The 18,340-nt window shown below is 44.7% G+C and overlaps 1 protein-coding gene across 1 annotated transcript; it reads right to left on the bottom strand.

The window, feature by feature from the left end:
• Positions 1-13: 13 nt before the first annotated feature.
• Positions 14-18,326, bottom strand: GPN1 (GPN-loop GTPase 1). Its single transcript, XM_028515538.2, has 14 exons — positions 18,179-18,326; positions 16,631-16,724; positions 15,290-15,329; positions 14,420-14,486; positions 13,679-13,716; positions 10,573-10,651; positions 10,280-10,374; positions 9,286-9,331; positions 8,464-8,610; positions 6,463-6,545; positions 4,938-4,977; positions 4,217-4,307; positions 2,585-2,692; positions 14-1,308 (listed from the first exon to the last, which is right to left on the bottom strand). The coding sequence occupies exons 1-14, from the start codon at positions 18,317-18,319 to the stop codon at positions 1,223-1,225; spliced, it is 1,155 nt and encodes a 384-aa protein (XP_028371339.2). The 5' UTR covers positions 18,320-18,326; the 3' UTR covers positions 14-1,222.
• Positions 18,327-18,340: the final 14 nt, after the last annotated feature.

Raw genomic sequence — 18,340 nt, 5'->3', positions numbered from 1 at the left:
TACTTTTATTTTCAGAATGTTTGAATTGGGTAACAGGCACCAGATGGTGGAAGTTAGGGTACTCTTGATGGAGCAGGTCACACGAGGACCGAGTGCCAAGGTTCAGCTGGCCCGGACCGGTCCCAGGCTGTTTGAGTTAGAGCAGCGATCCCAACAGACTGCGGGGCCCACCATTTCTGATTCAGGTCTTCAGTGTCCCGTTCCTACCAATGTCCCAGGAGAAGCTTATGCTTCTGCTGCAGCGACCACACTTGGAGAACCACTGGAACAGATTACACAGTGAGAGAACTCCTTACGAGAAAGGTACTGCATTTTAAGGTACTGGGAAGAATGAAGGCAGGGTAAACCCTCACTGTGGTCACTGTATGTGCAATGTCCATATGACCCACACCTATGACCTCTGAGCGAATCACCAAGGATACTTTCCATTAAGTTCAAAGCACAATATAAATAGGGCCTGGCCCTACACCTGGTTGCTAGTGTGTGGAGAGAGGAAACTGTAGTAAACATCTCCTTACTGAGAGGTTTGGACATGTGGCTTTAAACGTCTCTGATGAAGAGAAGAGAATCTATTTGTGATTGTATGTATTTCTTATTCAAAAGTATGACAGGCAGGCTTAGAACAAAGTTAAAATTAAAAACTCTATCCAAGTCACCAATGAAAGCAGGATTCTTATTTATTATTTATATGTTTTGCCCACTTTCTTCAACAAACCAGGTTCCCTGTAATGAGCTACCAAGCATGAGGCACACTTCACACCAACACCGACTGGTTGCCGCTCTACAGGCAGGCTCCTGTGTCCCCTGTCCCCTTCTGCTAAAAGGAGGGGAGCTCGTGGCTCAGGGGCCAGATGCTGGGGAAACAGAGGCTGCAGATCCAGCCTAACACCAGAGATCTGAAGTGAACAACAGTATGTTCCCTATTCCACCCGTCAGCAGCAAGCACTTGAGTTCACATGAGAAAACACGAAGTTTTATGCCTGAAGGAATACCCGCATCCAAGAATGGAATGCCCTTCCTTGCAAACAACCAAGGAAAAGGCCAAGGGGAACTGGCTTCTACCCGCCGGGTGCAAATGTCTTATCCTCCGGGCTTCATCGAAGTCAGGAGATTTCCCTAATAAAAGAAACTGCTATTCTGAACAGAACTGTTCTTTATAGTAACCCCGACCAGAGGTAAGGCTAGTTCCTCCACAGAGTTCCAAATTTTGGACTTCCAGAAACTATTTGCTGTTTTTCTTCCAGTACTGTGCCATTGATTCTTGCATAAAATTCTGGAATGCTGGCTCTTCGTGGCTTTCCTCGGTAACTGCAAGGAAAATGAGAAGGTCAACAGTTCTTCAACTCTCCCATCAGCCAGGCAGATTGGAGCTGCACCCACCCCCCACCAGACACAGCACTCTACTCCTAAGGAACAGGCGCTCCCTTCTCCCAGGGAGGGAAATCTCTCGGAGCTTGCTCTACCTACCGTGTTACAAAAAGGTACCATTTCTTTGAACTGTGAGTGAGGAGAAAACCTTCCTCCTAACGTAACTAAAATGAGGTCCCACTCCTATGTATTTTTATCCAAGGGAAATGAGAGCGTATGCCCAAAGACCTATTAATGAATGTTAACAGCAGCTTTATTTACAATGGCTAAAATCTGGAGACAACCCCAATGTCGATCAGCTGGTGAATGCATAAACCAATGGTGGTACGTCCAAATGATGGAATATTACTCAACGATAAAAACCACTACTGATACATCAACAACAAGGGTGGGTCACAGATGCACTACACTGAGTGAAAGAAGTCGATGCAAGTTAAATACTGTGTTTCCCATCACATGACATTCTGGAAACACAAACTATAGGAACAGTAATCAGATCAGTGATTGGCAGGAACCTGGTACACAGGAAGAAACTGGAAAAAAACAGGCATGAGGGAACTTTTGGGGAGACTGAAGTGTTCGGTATTTTGATTATGAGATGGTTACAAGACTGTGTGTGTGTGTGTTAAAATTCATCGAACCATAAACTTTTAAAAGGTGGGTTTTACTCTGTAAATTACATTTCAATAAATCTGATTAAATGAGGCACTTCACACGTGAGCATCCAGCACCTTGGAGTACAGAGAGGTCTGCGCGTGGCCGCAGCTAGAACCTAAAAGGGTGGTCACAGGGAACAGTTCTGCCCCTAGTCCACAAAGCGTCGCCAAGCTGACCCTTCGGGTTTCCAGAGCCGTTCCATCCCCACCGTGTTACAGTCCCTTCCGACCAGTTTAGCTCTGCTGCGGCCTCCTTGTGTGTTCCCGAGACAACAAGCACAATAAACCAGACCCCCGACTCCTCACACTGAGTTAGGGCCTAGGGATGGGAACGCAGACTAATAAAAGGCCTGTGACCGGCTCAGTATCAACCACTCGGTAGGAAGCCAGGAACCCGTGGGACATGGAACTCCTTCCCGGTGCTGTCTCCTTTGCCAGCTCGCCCTCCGCCTACGACTTGCTCCACACTTAATGTCCTCTCTCAGCGAGAAGCTCCCAACCACGCCACGTGAGGATACGCCGCTAGTCTGTGCTCATGAGCCTCCCCAGCCTCCGCTCACCTCTGTGGTCAATGTCGTCAGTGTCGCTGTCTGCTTCCTCATCCTCTTCCTCCAGGGTTCCCCGCGTCAGGATCAAGTCGGAAGGGTCCCGCGCAGGAGGGGCGCTGCCTGCAGAGGAAAGGCCCGCGGCACGTCATGAACACAGGCCGCCTCAGCGAGGCGGCTCTGAGGCAGGAAGTAACCGTGGTTTGCAATTCGGTGGGGGAAAGCGGTCCTGACAAAGGCAGGGTCCTGCTTCTCCTGAACGTCAGGGCTGGTGCCGCTCAACGTCTCTACAGTTCACAGGGCGCTTTCGCTATCCCAGTAACTCGAGAGCTCTCGTTTTTGAACCGGGGAAAGTAATCCTCAAGTAGCCTGTCTCACCAGGAAGGCCATTTGTTTTCAACAGCTCACAGCTTGGAAAAGACTATGGCTTCTCATGAAGGCTAAAGACATCTGGCAGACGCACAGTGCGGGGAGACGGGGGGTGTCCAGCTGAGTGTGGGGCACCGAGGAAGCTGCCTGGTGGGAATTACGTTCTGACAGGATCTGAAGAGAGCACAGGCTGAAACGATCTAGAGCAGATGAGCCAGGGTATTATTCAAAAGTAAAAGGAAGGGGAAAGTGGACACTGAATACCGTAACAGAGGCGAATTCTCTCCTCAGGGAAACTGAACAGGGCTGAGCGCGCTAACCAGGAAAATCGGGCCATTCCTAGGCAGGGGGTCAGCCTGCAGGGGCTGGGCTCTGTGAGAACCTAAAACCATGCACCCAACCCGAAGCCACGGGAAGACACGACCACTCTCTCCACAGGGGCCTGACAGGTCAGGCGGGGAACAGGGTGGCAGAGGGCAGCAACATCAAGGGGCGCAAATCTCAAGGGGGCCTGTGGCCCTGAGAAAGGATGATGGCAGGGCGACATGCCAGTCCACGCTTCATTCTGTGCAAAACTAAGAATTACACAACTATATTTGTGATCTTCTTCAAGTCATTTACCGAAACTCCCCCAAGCTTTAACAGGTTATCTGAGTGCAGCAGACCCTTTGCAAAAGCAGATGTAACAGTTGCCACTTCATGTATCCATGAGAGATTCCAAAGACCTGAGCACAGGGAACTTTACGTGGCTGAGCTGTACAACAGGGATGCACGGGCAAGTTCATGTGACTGGTCAGCCCCGCCCACTTCCAGCACCACCTCCCCCAAGCAGCTTTGCCGTTCTCTGCCAGGTGCTCAGCAACAGCTTCCATGAATAGAACTTCAGTCCTCTAAAGGCCAGTCCACCAATGAGCGTGGACGGCTGGGAGTATGCACATTTAACTAGGAGCACCAACCCAGAAATCCCTAGAGAATCAATGACAAAACTCAAACAATATAAAAAGTCGTAAAGTAACAAAATAAAAAGACTAATGTACAAAAATCAAAAGCCTTCATATATACAAACATAATAAGTTAGAAGATGTAATGGTTCAGAAAAGCCCATTTTCAACAGTAGCAATGAAGAAAAATCCTTGGAATAAATTTAACAAGAAATATGCAAACCATGCATAAGGAAAACATCCCTCCTCCCCCTTTCCTCTCTAACATGTTAAGCATCTCCCTGCTGAGCGGAAGTACTGCGACCCTTTGGGCTCCTGATGCCAAGACCCTCCGTACCAGCAGCAGCTCCCGTGTCCAAGGCTATGGAGCCCATGTCCTTCCGAAGGCGTTCCAGTTGTTCTTTCTGCTGCTGGCTCTGCGCACCGGCCTAGATGCAGAAAAAATACCATCAGAGTCAAAAAGGAGCCCCTGGTTACACGCCCGACTTCTAACTGGAGATGACCTATCACACAAACACTGAGGCACTGGGCAGGTAAGGGCTGGCCCGGGGGCAGGAACACTGAGCAATGCGGGCCCAGATTCATAGCTCAAGCTGCAGGGCCCTGGAGATGGAACCGAAGTTTCAGGAACTGGACAGAAAGCACATGGAAAGGCCCCTCAGGCAGACACGGCAGGAAGGCTCGGTGACGTGGAGGCAGTGCGGCTGATGGGAACGGGACGCCCGACCAGCTGGGACAGGAATTGTGAACCACCTCTCCGTTCCTAAACAAAATTCTACAACTAGCCTTTAAGTGGCCCTTGGAATAGAAGTGGGGTGGGGCACAATAAGGGCTTAGCACATGTAACAGGAAAAATCTGATTTTTAAGACTTCAGGTAAAGAAAAGAAAAATAATTAAGGGGTCTTTCTGTACACAGACAGCACACACAGAAATTTACAAATTTAAATTAACAAGTATCTAAAAGACACCCCAACAGCCAAAACAAAAGTAGTGATGAAGGAGGTTTGAGGTTGTTTTTTCAGTGGACCTAAAAAATACAAACAGCTTCCTCTCTTACCAGTGACTTCTTCAGACGTTCATACTCAGGACGATACTCCCTGGAAGAGAAACACTTTCTGAATTCCTGTGCTTAATAACCTTTCCTGCCTGCCCCCACATCACTTCCGTTTTCCTAGGACTCTGACAATAAAAAAAGACCTCACTTCACTGAACGTCAGGCACAACAAGTGTTGCTGAAATTCTGTCCCTGTGGAATTGAGAGCCAAGGTGCCTGTCCTCACCCTGAAACTAGAGAAAAGAAAAACATCTGACTGCCAAGCTGGAGAGATTAACTCTAGAGCACAGGTGGCAAACACAGGGCCTGTGGGCCGAATCCCCACTTTGTTTTATCCAGCCTCTTGCCTTGTTACTACCTGGCGGCAGCACCAAGCTCCTAACCACCAGCTAAGGAGCAGTTACATTCCTACAGCCCGAAAATTACATTCGGCCCTCTGAAGGCACCCAAGAGGCTGAAGTGGTCCCTGGTGAAAATCAGTTTGACAGCCCTGCTATAGAGACCACGACTGATGAGCTTATCACTCATGTGGACAAACAGCTGAGACACCTGAGTGAAGGAGGCTCTGTCTGTTGGGTTCAGGAAGCCCAGTATAAACTTATGTGGTTCATCAGGGCAACAATGAGGATACAAAATAGAGTCTCAACTGAGGCTCTGATCACACACACACACACACAAAACCCACATCTGATGAATCAAAATTAAAATGTGCCTGAAAATCACAATGTGGTTGTTAGCATCTTGCTAATAAGCACGAAGCCAAGGAGCACACTGAGATGCAGCCAGCAGGCTACAGGCCTGCGGGAGCATCTGCGTGCTCCGCCTCCACCTTCCCTCAGGTAAGTGCAACTCCAGCACCGATCGTGACAACAGCTGTGACAGCCATTTAATATCAAATGTGTTTACAACGTGTCGGCAACTGCGCTGGACACCCCAGGTGCCGTCTCCAATAATCCTCACAGTGACCTTGGCAATAAATGCTACTGTCTCTGCTCTAGAAATGAGGAAAACTTGCTAGGGTCACTTGTCTACTAGGTGGAGGAAACAGAAATACAATTCATACCTGTCCGACTCCAAAGTCTATGTTCTTAATCGGGGATGAGCAATGCGGCCAACGGGCCCAGCGAAGCCCCCGCCTACCTTCGTGAGTGAAGTTTTACTGGAACGCAGCACACTCACTCATTTGCAGACTGTCCGTGGATGCCTCTGGGCCACAAGGGAGGCACTGAGCAGCTGCGACAGGTCACACGGCCCACAAAGCCCAGAGTAGTTATTACCTGGCTTTTTACAAAAAGTCTCACAACTCCTGCTCTTAATCATTCAATGCAGTGAAGATTTTATACCCACTTTTTTTGAAAGTTAATGGAGACGTGTTACGCCTAAGTGCGGCCACAGCCAATGTACATATTCATGCCAAATACAATAGGTACACTATGAAAACCAAACAACTTTGCCTGGCAAAACTGGTTATCATAGCGGAACTGTGGGTTACTGAGAGTAGCAACAACAGGATGTTCCTTCGTCTCACCTTTCATACTCCTCCGCAGCACTGGTGACTTGCGCGAAGAGTTCATCTAAGCCCGTGCCCAGCACGGCAGACACGCCCACCACCTGACAAAGGCAACAGGAACGCCATTGAGGAAACAAGTGTGTTTTTAACAGTGTACACTATTTTCTTCAAGTCTCATAAAATCTTCATAAAAGAAGTTTAGTTACTCTAGAAAGTCTCTGGCAACAAGTACAAGGTCTGTCCAGAAGGTATTCCGGCCATGTTTTATGAAAAATAGAAATATTTATTAAAGATACAAGACACAGGAAACATTACATTAGAACAATGACACCTCAGCACCCTCAGAAGTAGGCACCTTGAGACCTCACACAGTCTCCCAGGCACCGCCAGTTGCCCTGTTGTATTTTCCCAAATCTCACTGATAGTCTGAAATATCTTCCCTTTCAAAGGTGATTTTAGTTTTGGGCAAAGCCAAAAGTCATAGGGCGCCAGATCTGGCCTGTATTGGGGTTCAGTCACCTGGATGATTTGATGTTTTGCCAAAAAACTGCACGATGCAAGAGCAGGCGTGTTGTCGTGATGAAGCTGCCAATCGCAGGTTGCCCATAGCTGTGGCCTTCTGAATCATCTGAATAGTGTCCGTGGACGAATGTTCAAGCTTAACTTGATGCAGATTCATTGTCTACTCAGTCACTTTGAATGCGACAGCCACATAGTACACATGCTCACTCAACGGCATCTACCGCCACCACTGATTAGTACAGTGAAGTTGTTATTGTTCATGCGTTTGCATTCCAGTCCACTCTCCTTGGCTGCCAGGTTACATCAATGTTACGCAAACTGTTCTTGTTATATTAACAATGGCTAGACTTTTTCTGGACAGACCTTGTAAAGCTAATATTGGGTTGGCCAAAAAGTTCATTTGGTTTTTCCCATAAAATGGCTCTAGTAGCGCTTAGCTGTCTTTAACTTCATTCAAAACAATTTTGCTAGACTGTACTGTGACACCTGTCATATCAGCATGCATTAAAAAAACTATCAAAATTGGTGAATTGTTGGTTAGCCATTTTAATATTGAAGATGGAAGGTGATATGCAACATTTTTGGCATATTATGTTTTATTATGCCAGAAAAGGTAAAAACATAATTGAAATGCAAAAAAAGGTTTGTGCAGTGTATGGAGAAGGTGCTGTGACTAACTTTATCAAAAGGAGTCTGCAAAGCTTCATGCTGGACATTTCTCACTGGATGATGCTCCAGTCGGGCAGACCAATTGAAGCTGACAGCAATCAAATCAAGACACTAACTGAGAACAATGAATGTTCTACCACATGGGAGATAACCGACATACTCACAATGTCCAAATCAATAAAGTTACTGGTGAAAATGAAAAATGGGTCTTTTATTTTACAGAAAAAACCATACAGACTTTCTGGCCGGCCCAAAGCAGCACACCTACTAAACAGTGATGGAGGTAAGTCTATGCAGAACAGAGAACTGAACAACGAAGATGATTAGGACGCAGTAAGTAGTAGGACTTTTTGTCTGTTCTCTATCACATCAAACTACTGGCTATTCTCTATGAAAATTAGTCTCTCAGTGTCTTTATTTGGACAATTAACATAACCCCTGCCACACATACCCCCTTTGTTTATACACATCTTACCCTTCCTTCAAAGCATGCCTCAACGCTATATCCCCCATCGACTGAAGGCTCTCATTTCAAAGGCAGGACCTGCCCCTCACCATCCCAACTGCCCGCCTTTCGTCAGGCACGCACCCCGACACAGCGTCTGTTTCAGGTCTGTGTGCGGCCTTCTCTCCTAGCTAGGCCATAAACTCTCTGACAGCAGGGTCTCTAATTTATCTTTTACACCTCCAGCTTTTAGTAAGTGAATGCTTTAAAATTTACTTTTTAGAAGGTAATGAACTCCCTTCCTGAGATGGGTTCAAAGCCAGCCGTGGGCGTTGAGAGGTTTTCTGGAAGGACTATCAGTGTAAGCAGAGAAGAACGTTTACCCTGAGTGAGCTGTAAAATTCATCCAACACCAAGCTCATCGAACGGGTCAGGTTACTGACGTATGTAGTCTCCTGATTCAAGGCATCTTGGAAAGCCTCAAAATCTTGCATCCACTCCACTGCAAAGCTGTGATCAATGATGTCAGTCTGCTCCAGAGAGAAGCCAACTATGAGCAACCAGAGATGAGTACAGACAGCAAACGACACCCCCCAAATTTTTAATTAAGTGGTGACAGCAAAAAGCAATTATTCGTATTTTCTTTCTCTGCTTCCCCCAGTTCCTTTTCCACTGAAACGTGCCAAAGAACCAAGATCCCTGTGTGGTGTAAATAATGAAACGAAGGTATGTGTTCTCCTGGGTGAAGCAGACCCTGCATCCACTGCTGAGTGGGTACGACCACAGTGGATGCCAGCACATTCTAAGTTCTGAAGTCAAGTGGTCTGCTGTATCCTAGCTATCAACCAGGAGGGAAGTTTTGGGTTTTGGGGGTTTTTTTTTTTTTCAGTTTGCCACTTCTAATAGACTAGCCGTCCCATCCCTCCCCCCACCCCCCACAATCTTGATTCTGAGGGACAATTTACACACTATGGTTGAGAGGCTGCTCTTGCTAGGCTAAAATAACTTGTGCATAAGAGTCAGTGATAAATATTGAATCTGGACGCATCTTCTTCCTAGGAGTGCCCATGACAGTTCTGGTGGAGCTTAATCTGCTCTCTAGCATCTGAAATAATCCTTCCCGCCTGTTCCAAATCTTCCACTAACACAAAGTTCTGATGAACAAGAAATACAGTATTGAATCACAACAGTAAGGATTTACTTACTTTATTCATAACCACAATGAAAGGAAGCTTGGTTTTATACAAGATGCTGAAAATCAAACATTAAGACATTATTAGTAAAAAAAAAAAAAAAAAAAAAAAAAAAAAAAAAAAAAAAAAAACTTCAGCTCTTATTTACCCAGTCTGTTGGAACTGAGTAAAAAGAAGGGGAATGAACTCAGGCTCTCAGTATAAGGTATCCACTCTCACAAATAAGACTTTCCTCTCCCAAGAGGAAAACCACAACTGCCATCAAACACACCACACACACACACACACACACACACACACTCTCCCTTCTCTCTGTCAGTAATAATGCTTTGCTACTGAACCAGGTTCCCATGTGTTTGTGTGTGGTTTTTTGTTTGGTTGTTTATTTTTACCAAATACTGGTCTTTTCATACTTAACACAAAAATGGACTAGGATTTCTCCCATCTAATAAGAAGAGACATTCCTAGTCATATTAGGAGGGATGAGTATTGGTGAGGGCTTTGGTGTCCCTCCGAAATCCAACTCTCTCCGCTGTGACGACGGCGCGCCTGGCTCCCAGGTCCGACACACTGACATACCCCAGTGAAGCAAGTTCTTCCTCTCCTAACGGCACCACACTTGGGGCAAACCTGTGTGCTTTAGAATTATGGTAACTCTTTTTATTCACAGTTTCTCCTCATGTTATAATTTCATTCTACCTATCGCAACACAGAAAAGGAGTGCTGTTCTCTTCAGACTGCAGTTTCACTGAGCCGGGAACAACTACCAGAAGACTCGTATTCATCCACCACCTCTTTCGGTAGCGAGGGAGGAAGGTGAGAAGCTGCTGACAGAGAATGCCAACAGCCCACGCACCTCCTTCTCTTCTGACCCCACTCCTACTCGCAACCACTATACTGAGTGGCAAACCTGACTGAGCACAGATCTAGGGGAAAGCACTCAGGACTGAAAGAAGAGGAGGCCTCATACTTTGATGTGGTATCATGCCCACCAATAATCAATTACCTGCAGGCGTAGAGCATATTGGACATGAAGGTCACTGGGTTGGTACTCCTCGATGTGTCCATTACATAAATGACAATCGTTGGAAATGAGGATGCCTAAAGCCACAAAACAAGCAAAGCCTTGGCAAGGGGGCTCATGTCCTGTCCCCAGACTTTTCTGACCTTTATTAGCAAGGGAGAATCACTTGAGACAGGGTTTACAGAACTTCTCTAACTCCCTCCCACATGAGGTCGCAGGCAAGGAAGGGATGCTCATCCAGCCTAGCTCTCAGAAACAAGCCCCACAGCGCTCACCAGGGCCTCAGTGATGATTGTCCCTGAAGCTGACCAGGTGAATACTTCGATCTGCCCAGGCGTGTCAATCAACACGTACCTGTGACAAGTAAGACCATTAAAGAAGTATTATACTTGGCCAACGCTGAAAATATTCCATCATGCAAAACACCAATCACCTAGTTATCCAAGACCTGAATAACCTCTTCACACTGTTGAGTCTACTGTCCTCCCATTGCCTTTAAAACGCATACCACATTCCCTCAGGCTTTGTTCATGTCCAATATTCATGCTAGTAGATAAGAACAGCAGTCCATACATTTCTACAAATGATCACAGAGGACGCTGCAACAGTTATAGAAACATCACATTAAAAATGAGCCCTGGCTGACATAGCTCAGTGGATTGAGCACAGGCTGTGAACCAAAGTGTTGCAGGTTCGATTCCCAGTCAGGGTACATACCTGGGTTGCAGGCCATGACCCCCAGCAACCGCACATTGATGTTTCTCTCTCTTTCTCCCTCCCTTCCCTCTCTAAAAATAAATAAATAAAATCTTTAAAAAAAAAAGAACCAAGAGATAACCTGGAGAGCTCCCTATCTATTAAAAAAAATGAGATAAGCATTAGCTCTGGTCGGTTAGCTCAGCTGATGAGAGCATCATCTTGATATGCCAAGGCTGTGGTCAGAGCACATACAAGATCAACCAATGGCCCTGGCTGGTGTGGCTCAGTGCACTGAGCACCAGCCTGTGAACCAAAAGGTCACCAATTCGATTCCCGGTCAGGGCACATACCTGGGTTGTGGGCCAGGTTCCCGGTTGGGGGTGTGCAAGAGGCAACCAATCTATGTTTCTCTCACACATCATGTTTCTCTCCCCCTCCTTCTCCCTTCCTTCCCCTCTCTCTAAAATAAATAAAATCTTTAAAAAAATCAATCAATCAATCAATGCAAAAATAAGTAGAACAACAAATCAATCAATATGTCCCCCACCACCCGTCTCTTCCCTCTCTTTCTAAAATCAATTTTAAAAAATTAAAATTAAAATATAAAAAAAATTTTCTTAAAAAACAAGCCAAGCAAAACCAGAATGTGAATCTCGTAGGAAAGCACCTGGTTGCTCAGGGGCGGGGAAGGGAAAGGTGGAAGAGAAGGAGGAATGGCGGGACGGGGAGTGACAGCTAACACACACAGTGTTTCTTCTCGAGGTGATGAAAATGACCTAAAACTGACTGGTGTGGTTGCACGATTCTGCTGTGTAATATTCCATTGTGTAAATGTACCACAGTTTTTTGATCCCCTCATTTACTGATGGACACTTTAGGTTGCTTCCAGCACTTGGCTATTGTAAATAATGCTGCAATGAACATTGGGGTGTATAGGTTCTTTTGAATTGGTGTTTCAGGATTCTAAGGGTATAATCCCAGCAGTGGAACTGCCAGGTCAAAAGGCAGTTCCACCTTTAGTTTTCTGAAGAAACTTCATACTGTTTTCCACAGTGGCTGCACCAGGCTGCGTTCCCACCAACAGTGTATTAGGCTTCCCTTTTCTCTATAGCCTCGCCAACACTTGTTGCTTGTTGATTTGTTGACGATGGCCATTCTGACTGGCGTGAAGTGGTATCTCATTGTGGTTTTAATCTGCATCTCCCTGATGACTAGTGAAGCTGAGCATCCTTTCATATTTCTCTGGGCCCTCTGTATGTTCCCCTTGGAGAAGTGTCTGTTCAGGTCCTTTGCCTATTTTTCATCAATAAAGCTGTTTTTAAAAATGAGCAAAAATGTGAATGGACACTTCTCCAAATTCATAGCAATGGCCAGTAAGTACATGCAATGATGCTCAACACCATTAATCACTGAGGGAATACAAATCAAAATAACAATGCAATACCACCTCACACCCACAAAGTTGGCTATAATCCAAAACAAAGACATAACAGGTACTGGCATGGATGTAGAGAAACGGGAACCCTTACGCACTGCTGGTGAGCATGTACACAGGAGCTGGGGAAAAGGCAGAACAGGGAATGACTGCCAACATGTACGGGGTTTCTTTGGGGATAGTGAAAATGTTCTGAAATTAAATAGTAGGAATCAATACACTAAAAACCACTAAACTGTACAAATTAAAGAAGTATACTTTATGATATGTGAATTTGTATCTCAAGAAACGTTTTTTAAAGTCACCTCTAGTGGGACCCCATTTTGTCAAATACCTTGTCCGTCCATCCTTCTACGGACATGAGCATAGAAACATGTCGCATGGCAGTCACCAACAGTAAGAACAATTACAGTCATTTCTGGTGGGAACCTAGTGGGTGATAACTTTACTGTTTGCATATTACATAGTTTGAATTCCTTAAAATGAGCATATATTCTTTTTTACAAAATGATTGAGTTATCTTTCTTTTTTAAAACAGCAAACTTATTGCCCTGTCTGGTGCGGCTCAGTGGATTGGACGTCATCCTGAAAAATGAAAGGTCACCGGTTCAATTCCTAGTCAGGGCACATGCCTGGGCTGCAGGTTCAGTACCCACTGTGGGTGCATACAAGCGGCAGCTGATCGATGTTTCTCTCTTTCTCTCTCCCTACTCTCTCTAAAAATACATAAATTGGGGTGGTGGGGTGGGGAGGGGTGGGGGGAAAAGGCAGAAAATTGTACTTGAACAATTTTTAAAAAGTTAAAAAATAATTTTTTAAAAAAAGCAAACGTTAACAGTTAACCGTGGATAATTTTATTTTATATTTTGATACTTTTAAAACTAAAAAACAATCATCCTGATTTATGTAAATTATATTCCTTTAAACAAGGGGTAGAAAGGCGTTTCAGAGACTGTAAGGCCAGCAAGTGTGGTTTCCCAAGAGAACACAGACAGACAACTGAACTTGGACAAAGTTTCAAAGTGTCTCCTAACAGGCATATACCAAAGTGACTCGGGCTGGGCCACTATTAAATTGACTGCTAGACTGTATAGCATCTTAATGATTTTGTTCCTTGCCTTTTTTCACTTCTGACAGTTTCATCCCAGTCTACACCATTTCAAAACTTGATGCTATCCCAAAATCTCCCAAAAAAGCCTAGAAATGTGTCAGGAATGAAAAACAGGTACTAAACTGAAATCACTTACTTAGACATGTTCTGGGCTTTCTCAATAAATTTCATCACCTAAAAGAAAAAGATGCCAATTATAACAGGTCTCAATTTCAGCATAAAATCACAGGGCCCTTTCCAGGTGGCTTGCCTCAGAGGTATCGTCAACTACTGATTCTCTGTGCTCTCAGCCTCAGGACACCCACTAATGAGTCACGGAACCAAAGAACCTCAGCCACAGCAGCAGCATGGCAGCACCCTGGAGCACCAGGCAAGGGTCTGGGAAGCTGAAGACTTGATCTGTCCCGGTCAAGTCACTTCTCCTGATGCTTCAGCAAAATGTTAACAGCTTGTCTCATAGAGTGCCATCAGCGTAAGAGAAAAACCATTTAAAAGCACTCTTACAGAAGAAGGTGACAAGAAAACCTCAGTGATGGCTGATTTGTCACAAGGTAAAAGCCCCATTATTTTTCCCTTCCATGGCTGCCCATCTCACCCCTCAACCCCTACTCCATCCTCAGGTAACACTGCACCCCAAAAATGAACCCCCATCTCCTGGATTTCTGTTTGATTGGCCGTCGCAAACACTCAACATGAAGCGTTCACAAAACGGATCATCCTCTCGTTGCCTACTTCTGTCTACCAAAATGCCTACTTATTTTCTATATTTATACCCAGGTTTATTGCTCTTCTGCCCCAATGTTATCAAGCTAATACATTTAATAATCACAGGTTTTTACATAGCCATGTCTAGATAAGCAAAAACAGACAGACATACCTGATCGAATCTGGTAGCAAAGAGATTGAGTGAGGTCACTATGCCACCATTGGGCCCAAGTCCATATCTGGACACTAAGCTGAGGATTTAAATTGCTTATAGATGAATTCAGACGATAAAGTTCATACCTAGGGCATCATTCACACAGACAACACTGCAGCATTAGTGGCCCATTAATGGATATTGGCAGGCTAATCCCTAACTAGTATGCACGGCCTTGACTTCATAGGAAACATTTATCATCAAGGTCTTCTTCATTTATTTATTGTTTTAGGGATGGCCAGGCAAAATGAAGAAACTAAAGGGATCAAAACATAACAGATGCATCGGGCAGTGACAGCCTGCTGGCATTAGCTGTCAAGATCATCTACACAGTACTTTTGCTCTGATCCTCACTAATCAAGCAAGCTGCTGAGTATAACTGGCTTTCCTACCTAGACTTTCCTACAGGGAAAGGACATTTCATACAGCAATGCACAAAGAGTAGATCCTACTCAACCTACGCATTTCTGGGTTTCCCAGGCTGAAGAGGTGGCGACCAACAGATGGAGCCTCCAAGAATACTGCCTTCTGGGACCCAGGCACACTACCAGCTGGACTCTCAGTATCCATGCTCTCTAATTACGACAGTCCGTAGTCTGGGAAGATGGTAAGAAACCAAAATCACAAGTTCACAAAATATTTCTAATCACCCATAATACCTCTTCCCACACTCATCTTTCATCCTCCTAATAAAATGACTTTAAAGCAATCAAATGCTTTTGCTTGTATATTTCACAAGGAAACACAAAAATACTCTTTCAAAGCTGAAAAATACACAGTAACTAGCCAGAGACCAGTGAACACCAAAGAGGATGTAAAAAAGGATACTGTTTCATGACTTCTTTATACTTCACAGTGTCACGAATATCTGCGGGAAAGGGGGAAGACTTCATTAGAATTTAACACATAAGAAACAATATAATCCACCAATAATATCCTAAACCAACAGGTCTTTCACACCATCTCTGCTTCCTCAGAAGGAAAAAAAATAAGTTGCTCTCTTGGCATGAGTTCCTTTTCAAACTTGTTTTCTAAATTTTTAAACTAGTATCACTGAATCGTGGTAGGAAAAGCAGCAAGACTATGAGGAAAAGAACGGAAGGACAAAAGGTGCTCTGAGCTTTCTCTACCAACAAGAAACTGAAACTAGCCTTTTCGGATTCTCTTCTAACTTCTCCAGCTTTACACTGGTTTCTGTCCTTACGAAGGATAACTGTCAAGTAACCCATGAAGAATGTTAGGCTAGCAGCTCTCAAGTTATGGTAGAGAAGGTCTGAGATAAGGAGAAAAGTTTTATGCAACTTAAATACCTTGTCATTAACCACATGCATAGAAAAGGAACTAAATTAAGAAAAAAGGGTTCTTACTAATTGAAGGTAATGCAGACATAACTTTTAAAAAGGAATTAACCTGTCTAGTAATATCTAACTAACCCTATCTACCAGTCTGTAAATCTACCCCATCAACTACTAGAATTCCATCCTTTAAGTGAGAGGATGAGTGATACCGCTCCCTCCCCCCGACTTTTCCCAAATTCCCAAAACGACCTCTGCTCGACACAAGGCCTTCCTTTATTAGTTTATTTGGGTTGCAAGCATCTTAACAGGATTAAGAAGAGGTTAGGAAAGGATTAGGAAGCTTAAATCCTATCAAAAATCAGGACACTAGATCACATCCATTCTTAATTGTTTACAGCCACAAAGTCCTCTTACAACTGGGAACCTCTCCCCAAAATAATGCACACACACACATTTTCCCATGTAACTATGGGAGTGGAAGCAAGATTCCTACAAATCATTAAGTGAACTACCACACCACAACCATTATATTCCAACTAAACTTTGAGAAAAGAAACTAAATAGAAAGGTGTATATGTAAGGGCCTGGTGGAAGGTTTATGGCCTAGAAGTGAGAGGACTAGCTTTCTGTCACTCCCTTTTCCCACATAACAATAGCTTGACACCCTAGCGTCAGAAAGGAGAAATAACATTGAGTGGGTGGGAAAGGAATAAACAAAGAGAAAATATGAATAAGGCAAAAACCTATTTAGGAATTCTACCAAATCCAACAGAAATGAAAGTGGTTTAGAAATAATGACAGCACTGAAAACTGGCAGGCTGAAGGCTTTCCATTCTGAGGCACTTTTCACAGAACAATACAGTTTACTCACCAATATTGGCAGGAAAGGGAACTTCATGCACAGCTGGGTCCAGGTTGATCACATAAGGTGGAGAGCCTTGGCTGTGCAGGTGTCCTGTGAGCCTCTGCGGAGACATGGGTACGGGATCAAGTGAGAAGAGAGGACATGATACGGGGACACAGGACTTTTTTCTCTATCTGATACATTCGCCTCCCACATTCAACTCTCAGTTGAAATGCAACCTTTCTTTATTACCCATTTAACAGAGCCTCCCCTACTCTCCATCACTTATTTACTTGCTTGGTGTGGGTTTTTTCCTATCACCTCAAATAAAACAGTAGTTCAGAAAGCAGGAACCTCATCAATCCAATTTCACTGTATTCCCAGTGCCTGTGTATGAGTCAAACGATGACAATTACCAGGCAGCAAGTTTTCAAATGCTCCAGAGAATGACAGTTTTGCAGTTTCTTTCACGCATTTGGAATTCAGGAGGTAACGTAAGGAAAATTATGTAAAGTGGAAAAAAGAAAGGCGGGGACTGGATCACAGGGTAGTTAGTGATATTATGTGCTCTCTTAAAAGAGAGGCATTTCAAATGTGTATTAACCTAGATGCAAAAAAAACAATGAAAAGAGCTTGCTTAGAGAAAATATAAACCTCCTACTAAAGAAGTTATATGCCTGGGGTGTGACTATCCACCAAGACCTGCCCAGTTAAGAATTTATGATCCACATGATTTCACTTATATGTGGAATCTAATGAACATATTAAACAAAATAGAAACATACTCAGAGAAGAGACTGACGGACATCAGAGAGGAGGGTTGTGGCCCTGGGTGAAAAAGGTGAAGGGATTAAGCAAAAAAAAAAAAAAAAAAAAAACGACGACAAAAGAAAAACCCTCAGACACAGACAACAGTACGGTGATTATCAGATAGAAAGGGGGTGGGGGGAGGTGGAAAAGGGTAAAGGGGGGGATAAATGGTGATGGAAGGAGATCTGACTTGGGGTGGCGAACACGCTATGCAATATATAAATGATGTATTATATAATTGTACACCTGAAACCTAATATAATTTTATTAACCAATGCCACCCAATGAATTCAATTTTAAAAATGTGTAAGTCAATCACATTTGCAAGTCAAGCAACCTGTGAGGTTGCTTTCAGTTAGACTAATGACAGCACCTCTTTTCTGTCCATACCTGAAATACTACAGACGCACAAGAAATACGTAATTCCTTAACAGTCGACATCAAAGCCTGTGTTACAGCACCGCACCAATCACCAGCTACTTGTAGCTTGCCTTCAAAAAGTCGGCAGTTTTAACGGTGGGACAATTCCACTACGAGGCGGTAAGCGGAACCAAATTATGCACTGAGGTGGCGCAGAAGGGAGACCTGATCAACCCAGGCCAGGGTCCAAGAAAGTTCCGCCGAGTAAGGAACCGGAGGGGCTAGGAGGTCCCGAAAAGCCACGCGCCAGCCCCCTCCAACTCCTCAGAAAGACCTCTCTCCCCTTCTTCGTGGCCCTCCACAACCTCTGGCGCACATCTGCTACGCCCGCACCACGTACGTCACCTGTACAAAGGTGGTCTTCCCAGATCCCGCCATTCCCAACACCAAGAGACACACTGGGGACCGAAGACCCCCGGGAGCCTGGGACGCAGCGGCACCTACGGGCGCCGCCATCTTCCTCCCTGGTCCCGCCCACTCCACCATAGAGACGTCACGTGGCTACGG

This window comes from Phyllostomus discolor, chromosome 6 (assembly GCF_004126475.2).
Source record: "Phyllostomus discolor isolate MPI-MPIP mPhyDis1 chromosome 6, mPhyDis1.pri.v3, whole genome shotgun sequence".
NCBI classification, from domain to species: domain Eukaryota; kingdom Metazoa; phylum Chordata; class Mammalia; order Chiroptera; family Phyllostomidae; genus Phyllostomus; species Phyllostomus discolor.
The sequence above is the reverse complement of the archived record's forward strand: the minus strand, read 5'-3'. Positions and strand labels throughout refer to the sequence as shown.